This window comes from Copadichromis virginalis, linkage group LG20 (genome assembly GCF_057382275.1).
Source record: "Copadichromis virginalis isolate Kocher_CV1m ecotype Utaka linkage group LG20, C_Virginalis_male_GT1.1, whole genome shotgun sequence".
Taxonomy (NCBI): domain Eukaryota; kingdom Metazoa; phylum Chordata; class Actinopteri; order Cichliformes; family Cichlidae; genus Copadichromis; species Copadichromis virginalis.
Window position 1 is genome coordinate 1934683 of NC_140637.1, and position 8170 is coordinate 1942852.

The window sequence follows — 8170 nt, forward strand, 5'->3', positions numbered from 1 at the left end:
GGGATGGGCTTACAATGGGCATCCAATCTGGGACCCACCTGGGTTAGCCAAGTAGGACCCACTTGAGCCAGCCCAGATGGGCTATATTCTATGGGCACCATATGGGTAACATATGGGAAGTTGCATGAACAGGCAACTGAGTTTAACGATCTTAGTTAAGTATAATTATTAGTCATGTGTAAGTATAAACATGAATTAAGATGAAATAACTGATAATAAATTATGCCAGAGGCAGCATATGTATATTTAATTAATAACAAAATATACATATAAAATATATTAATATAAGTGAAACACAAAGAACAGATGCGACTTAAAATTGTAAGACGCTTAATAAAATAAAACAAATGGTTTTAAATTTGAGTGGGAAAAAAATTTCACTCCATGTAGGAGTGCTTTTCGAAATCTCGCGTTATTTCATGAAATATCACGAGGTTTTCTCAAACTCGTCCCCCCATTCTGGAACATTCTTCATTTCGCGCCCTTGGACAAAGCTGACAGTTAAGCTGGCAATTTTTGGATTAAGTTCATCTTTGAGCTATGGACTTATTTTCTGCACTAACGGTAAGAACTTTTTGACTTAATTTGAATCCCTAAGTATAAATGAAATGTTTACAAAGTTATGATGCTGCAAAGTAATGTATGGCACAAGTGCTGGCGAACTTTTTCCTAGCACTCAGGCAAGGCTAAGCTAGTTTAAATTTTTAGGTAATGTTGGATTTAGCCAATTTTCACAGTTTGAAAGCATTTTCTGGTGTCCTGTATACTGCTTAACTAGCACCAAAATTAATTACTGCGTGTACTTAACATCAAGTTGTACTTAAACATTATCTTGGTTTTTCTCTATGATTAGTATTAATAAAGGACTGTATTAGACCAATTTAACAAAGTTCTAGTTTTTTAGGAGGAATATGGGAGGGTATTTTCACTATCAGAGCAACCAAAATTGCTTTGGTGTTGTCTTTATTAGCTTCATTCCTCACGGCTAAGTGAGGAGGGTAGGCCATGAGCAACTAGTCCCCAGCTTTTGCCCCTGTGTCAGGAGCATGCACAGCAGTCAGAGAGGCAGATCAGTGAGCACTCTATTTCTGTAGAAGACATAATCATCATTTTTCTTGCCATTGTTCTCATTTTTCCAGAAAAAGCAAAAAAGAAAATATAGGTATTCTTGATTTGTTTGGGGTTTTTTTTTTATACACACTTTAGTATGCAACTTTATATGTGTAGTTGTTTTAGTGAGAACTTCATCAGAAATACTGTACTGACTCAAGAATCTGCCTCTTACTGTTGTGCAAGCTCTGTACATAAGGGAAACTGAATATTTAAGCAGAACTGGTCGGTCTTGTTAGGGCCACAGTGCCAACTCCTTTTACTATGATTGCTGTGGCCCTCCTTTTTTCCTTTTTGTAATGTATATTTGGCTAGAATCTACACATTTATTTATTTATAAAAAAGAAAAGCAATTGCTCTTTGGATGTGGTCCTAAAGATCTGTGATCTTTAAGTGTTTGTCTGATGCCTTATTTGTGCATGCGCACTGTTATTTTAATTTGTTTCATTATGGCTTAAATTTGTTTGAATTTTGTGCATGCTCCTTTATCAGCCTTCCTGCATGGACAGCTTGTGTGGTTATTGGCCAGGAGGGTTTGCAATTATCTCAAAACTTGAGATGTTTGTTGTTTTGATTATGACTATGGCTACTTATAAATTGCATAGTCACACTATTACAATAATATGTTATTAATATCTGTATATTGGTTTGATTTTGCTGTTGGACAGTGGAGTGAATAGTAGCAAGGGTTATGTGTGATTTCTTTCTTTCGTTATTTTTACAGACTTTGACATAAGAAGCAGTGTATATTTCAAAATTCATTTATATTTAAAATTTGATGCATGCCAGAAATATACTAGTAGGAATCTTTTTTTGAGTTTGTAACAATTAGAATTGTTACTTTATAAAGTGATGTCAGGGTCTTTTATTGTAATACAACAGCTTTTAAGGCTGGTGTAAGCATCACAGCAGATGTCTTTATGCCAAAGTAACTGAGGATAAAACACAGAAAAAAGGAGATTTTCCTGGAGTGGCTTTTTAAATCAGATAGCCTTAGAAATATTCTGCAGTTGAACAAAAACTGAAGAAAACCATGAATCAATATATGAACATTACCTGATGCTGCTGAAGTAAAGCAGAGCAAAGTTACAGAAATTTTTTTAGAGGTTTTAATAGTGAACAAGGTGAGTTTTTTGCAATTTGGCACAAAAAACAACTGACAACAGCGCTAAGCACAACTGTACACTGATGTATAATAAGCAAGGGAATAATGTGGAAAACATATTTCAGATGGGGAAACTTTTCTTGAAGTATACTACGAGAGAGCTGTGCAAGAAGTATGATGTTTTGTTTTTTTGTTTTGTTTTGTTTTTTCAATCGTGGTGGAAACAAGACAGGAAGAGGGAATTAATGACAGTATTTATCAAATGTGAAGCGTAGTTTGGATCTTCTTTTGCTGCTGGTTCAGTTAATTTTTAATTTTGATTGGAGAGTGATGAAACCTGGAGCTTCAGAATCTGTGAGCTGTCTTTCAGAAAGCTATCACGGACTACAAAAGAAGAACACCATCACCCTCAGCCGACAGTTCTACTCTGGCTGAGGATCTAAATCTCTTTTATGCCCGTTTTGACAGGGAGAACACCGACCCTGTCCTGTCCCCTCTCCCCTCAACCGACCCTGCTCCGGTCCTGAGCACTCATGAGCTGAGGCGTGTGTTCCGGAGCATTAACACCAGGAAGGCGGCCGGGCCGGATGGAGTGCTGGGCCGGGTGCTAAAAGACTGTGCTGCGGACCTGGCGGACGTCTTCACCTCTATATATAACACCTCGTTGTCCTGTTCACTGGTACCATCCTGTTTCAAAGCAGCAACCATCGTTCCCATCCCAAAACAGTCAAATGTCACATGTCTGAACGATTTCAGACCTGTGGCACTCACCCCCATTCCCGCCAAATGCCTGGAGAGACTGGTCATTAAACACATCAGAGCTGCTTTTCCACCATCCCTGGACTCGCACCAGTTTGCATACAGGGAGAACCGGTCAACCGAGGATGCGATCGCCACAGTGCTGCACACATTACTGAAGCACTTGGAACACAGGAACACCTATGCACGGCTCCTCTTTGTAGACTACAGCTCGGCTTTTAATACCATCCGGCCATACAAACTCCGTCCCAAACTCCACCAACTGGGACTTAACTCCTCTCTGTGCAACTGGATTGTGGACTTCCTCACTAACCGTAGACAGAGTGTCAGAGTGGGTAAGAACACCTCTTCCACCCTTGTGGTCAACACCGGTGCCCCTCAGGGGTGTGTTCTGAGCCCTCTGCTATACACTCTCTTCACCCATGACTGTATTTCCTCCTGCGCGTCCAATCTCATTGTTAAGTTTGCAGATGACACTACAGTGCTCGGACTTATATCCAACAATGATGAGACAAACTATAGGACAGAGGTGCAACAACTAGAGTCATGGTGCCACGACAATAACTTGGTCTTAAACACCAAAAAGACCAAGGAGATCATTGTAGATTTCCGGAAGAGGGGTCATAACAACCATCTGCCTCTCTTCATTGGCAGTGAGGCGGTGGAGAGGGTGAGCAGTTTTAAATTCTTGGGGGTAACTGTGACCGAGGACCTGTCCTGGGGCAACCATATCACCTCAGTTGTACGGAAGGCCCAACAGCGCCTCTACTACCTGAGGAGACTGCGGAGCGCACACATTCCCAGATCTCTGATGTTGAACTTCTACAACTGTGCCATCAGCAGCGTTCTGACGTATGGATTTCTAGTGTGGTTCCCCAGCTGCACCAAGGCCGATCAGCAAGCACTCCAGCGGGTGGTGAAAGAAGCTGGCAGAATTATTGGAACAAGTCTGCCAGAGATCAGTAATATCTTCCCCACTCGCTGTCTGAGGAGGGTGCACAGTATCCTGCGGGACCAACATCACCCTGCGCGCCACCTTTTCCATCTGCTGCCCTCAGGGAGAAGGTACAGGTCTATACAGGCCAGAACATCCAGACTGGCCAACAGCCTGTATCCACAGGCTGTGAGGCTCCTGAACTCTCTGCCCCCCTCTCACGGACAATAACCATATCCAACTTCTTAATAGCAATGAACTGGTCTGCATTGGTGCACCATATCTTTATTCTCTTCCCCCTCCTGCCCCCCCCCTTTTTCTTAAATAGATAACTATCATATCTGATATCATATCTCACAGTACAATAATATTGAATGGGTTGCATTGTTGTATTTTGTCATGTTTCTCAGGTCTTTGTCTGAATTTCTACGAACATTATTGCTAAGGATTGTCTTATTGCATTGGAGTCACACTGGGTTAAATATGTACACTTGGGTTTTAAGGGGTATTTATTATTTTCTTCTTTTTTTTGGGTTGTATGGAAGCCCCAAACGCAATTTCATTGTTCTTGACAATGACAATAAATAAATAAATACTAAATAAATACTAAATGGAGCAATCTCAGAGGACAAAGAGCTCAGAAAGTTGTTGAACATTTTAGTTTCGTTTCACAGTAAAATGAGTCAGAGCATCATCAGGACTTAATATTGTACTCTGATTCTTTTGAGAATAAAACACTTGAGGAAGAGCACTACGATTGCGATGAACATGCTAAAGATTATGTTATCATGAAATTTATGTTGACTAAAGGACTGATGAAACTTTGTGCTATGGCCAACAAAGAGCACCAGGTTGGGGTGTCACTTTGAACGAGCTGGGTGTGGGATATGGGGGTAATGCGCAAGCTTATTTATCTTTGGTTAAAAAGTCCCCGAAAATGCAGACAGTCTATGCAAATTCTAACTGATTTCAGCATTCATGGTTTCTGTCAGGCAATATCTTCCTTAAAGTTTTGCAAGAAAACCAAGGTCTCTCATTGAAATTAGCACGTAGAAAGCAACTGAATTGAGACAAGTTTTGCTTTACACAAGCCCAGTTCTACTGAATAATATACCAAGCCAAATGTATAGATACTTTATACTGTTATCTGTATCTACAAGAATTCTTCTAAGTCCTGATTTGTATATTGATAACTGACTGTGATTATGCAGAGGATGTTTTGAAGCAGTTTGTGAAAGATTTTGCTTTGATTTATGGTCTTGACTTTGTTGGTTATAATATACATTCTTTAATACACCTAGCTCAAGATGTACGGAAGTTTGGCCCTTTAGACAGCATTTCCTGCTTCCCATTAGAAACCTTCCTTGGTGGAATTTATTTGGATTCTGGAAGCAGATTGGGAAAGGGAAGCGGAAAAGGAGGTAATTGTGTTGAAAACACCTTAAAAGCAAAAATTTATTGAGATTATAAGAAGAAAAAAAACCTGACAGTTTCTTTAGCAGACCCTTGCTGCTCATCAGGTTCAGATATGATTTCAAAATAGCGCTTTATAACTTGTTGACTTTTAAAAAATTGTTTTAGACTTTTTTTTTGATGCCATTATATACATTAATGTTTTTAGTTTGTAGGACTAACCAGTACCCTAAATTATGTGTTTGGATTATTATTTATTTGTGTGTGTATGTTTGTTGTATTTTGTTTGTTTGTTTGTTTTAAGGCCAGTGATCCCGTCGAGCTCTGATGAGGATTGGGACAACACTGCGGAACAGCCAGAGACCTCACCACCATCAGCAATGGAGAATAGACATTCAAGTGAAACTCACTTCCTGAACATCACTCATCCATTTGTTCAGCCGCTACAACCCTCAACTCCTTCACCTGTGGTTTCACAACCAGTTCCAAGACAACTTCTACAAGCCACCAATACGAGCATGTTTGTACGTGTTCTAACCCTCCTGGAAGACATTAAGGACACTCAGAGGGTCCACAGTCGAATGCTACAGTCTCTCCTTACACAACGTGATGGACCAGTTGCTGCAGTATTACCCGAGGGTGCTGTATTTCCCATCCGGACAGTAGCAGATGTGGCAGCACTGGAGCAAAAACTGGCAGACCCTGTCTTCCTAAAAGAAGTGGTAAATAATAATGATGTAATAACAATATTCAATGATTAATGCCTCAATCAGTCTGTGTTTCATGCTAGCAGTTATGATCAAGGAAAGTTGCTGTTTGTTCGAACATGGTCAGTGCAATGAAGGAGTGGGAGGAGAGCTGAACAAAAGTTGCTATTTTTGTTAATAAAATAACTTCTCCAAACATTACCTAGTTATAAGTTATGCCATGCCAAACCCAAAACTTAAGAAATTACTTTTGGTGAATCATTTAGCTCTTTGCATTCACATCAGACAGTGTTTGACTTTGACACCTAACTCTTTCTCAGTCAATTAGCATCAATATTATAGAGCCTAATTACTGTGTAGCTGTGCTTGCTTTCTTTTAGGTGTGACTGATGGTACTACTGTCAGTAAAATTATTGTCCTTGCGTGTCCTAAGGTTTCTGTTGTGGCAGAGATCAGAGGGAGCACTGTTGATGAAGCCACAAGAAGAATGATGGCCTTCATTATGGACAATGCTCTTTCCAGGCAATATAACTTCGTTGGGTGCCATGGAAAGCGGGAATTTCGAGGGCTTAAAGTTTTTGAAGTGCTATATGGTAAGTTCATTAGTTGTAAGATATTTTGTTGATGTTTGAATAACGGATGCTCACTACAGCTGCAGTCATTCAGAATCAACTTTTCTCTCCACCATTGTGAGCGGCTAGCTTCGCAATAACAGAAGTTTGACTTGATTGACGCGGGAATGTTCCCAGTTAGCCTAGCAGTCAGCAAGGAGGCTTCAGCGGTGCATTATGGGATCTGTAGTTTGTATATTATTAGCGCCTCATATCGCCGGGCCATGCATAACAATAATAGTACATCTATATAAAATGATCTTGCGGGCCGGATATAAATGTATGCCGGGCCGGATGTGGCCCGCAGGCCTTGACTTTGACACGTGGTTTAGATAGACTGTACAAATTGTGGAGATGAAACCATCAGCTCATGTTGTTCTGGAGGTTGGTGGCTGCTGGCAGGAATGACCACGTTTCTTTCTGGCTTGTAGCATACTTGAAGAAGTCTCTCACTAAACAGTTTTTTGGTTGCTCACAGAATGTGAATAAGCTCCAGGAACTCCAGAGCCAGCCTCTATTTTTTCCAGTGTAATTAGTAACACACTGATTTATCTGATGGCCCTATTTTTGATTTACATGAAAATTATTGGCGCCCGCCTGGCACACACCTCAAGAAGTGGAATCTGTTTTCTCCTTGGTAGATGTAGCCCTTGTTACATTTTACTATTTTGTTTTGTGTTCATTATGAGGTGCTGTACCATGCAAAAAACTGGTTAACCACTTGCCTGTTCTAAGCTCTGTGCCAATCACTGAGACAGCCCACAACACCAGTTATCATTGTAACTATGTAGACATCTTTTAAACATTTGTCTTAAATGTTTTAAGGTAAAATATTTCACATTAATTTAATTTTTGAGTGCCTACTTGGTAAATCATTTTGTAAATAGCTTTTCTGTTTCCATGAATACTCATGGTCTTCAAAGAGTTCAATGTAGGAGGTCAAACAACTTGAACAGCACAACCTCCAAAACAACTTCAGTACTATCGCAAATCTGATTTTGTTTGTGAAAATGCACTAATTTCTTTTTTTTTTTAAATTTCTTTCAGGACCAATGGATTGGTGAATGAGTGAGAAGCTGTGGTTTGCTGCATTTGTTTTTCCTTTAAACTGTATAACATTTATTTGTTATTGTTTTGTGTATACTGTGGACATTTTTGTCAACATGTTCTCCACACAAAAAATGTATTATATAAAAAAGCATACTGTTTTAAAATTTCATAGTAATCAGTATTAATAAAAAAGATAAACTGGCTTTGTTGTACAGGTGATTTAAATTATAGCTTACTTACATTATCCAAAATTCCATCTGGGCAAACACACTTGGGGCCACCATGGAAACTGAGGACAAAAATAGCTGGGTCTCAGGTTGGTAACCCAAGTGGGCCCCAAGTATCAGACCTGCTTCTATCCATCTGGGCCCCATACTCATTTATTGTCTGGGGCTGATTTGGGACCCATCATTAACCCATCTGGGCAAACACATTTGGGGCCATCATGGAAACTGAGGACAAAAGTAGCTGGGTGCCAGGT

The 8170-nt window shown here is 39.9% G+C and overlaps 1 protein-coding gene across 2 annotated transcripts; it reads left to right on the top strand.

The window, feature by feature from the left end:
* The first annotated feature begins 417 nt into the window (after window positions 1–417).
* On the top strand, window positions 418–7891 carry LOC146683939 (uncharacterized). 2 transcript variants are annotated; one of them, XM_085444445.1, is made up of 4 exons: window positions 418–564; window positions 5626–6043; window positions 6462–6621; window positions 7687–7891. In XM_085444445.1, exons 2-4 carry the CDS (start codon window positions 5702–5704, stop codon window positions 7701–7703), a joined length of 519 nt encoding a protein of 172 aa, XP_085300571.1. In that variant the 5' UTR covers window positions 418–564; window positions 5626–5701; the 3' UTR covers window positions 7704–7891. The 2 variants fall into 2 exon arrangements, with proteins under 2 accessions (XP_085300571.1, XP_085300572.1); XM_085444446.1 differs by lacking the exon at window positions 418–564 and adding an exon at window positions 5198–5329.
* Window positions 7892–8170: the final 279 nt, after the last annotated feature.

What these genes read in the sequence shown, in the direction of transcription:
- LOC146683939 (XM_085444445.1), top strand. Translation starts at nt 5,702, where the DNA reads ATGGAGAATAGACATTCAAGTGAAACTCACTTCCTGAACATCACTCAT. An exon ending in CTGTCTTCCTAAAAGAAGTG is followed by an intron (nt 6,044 to 6,461) that starts GTAAATAATAAT and finishes GCGTGTCCTAAG; the next exon opens with GTTTCTGTTGTGGCAGAGAT.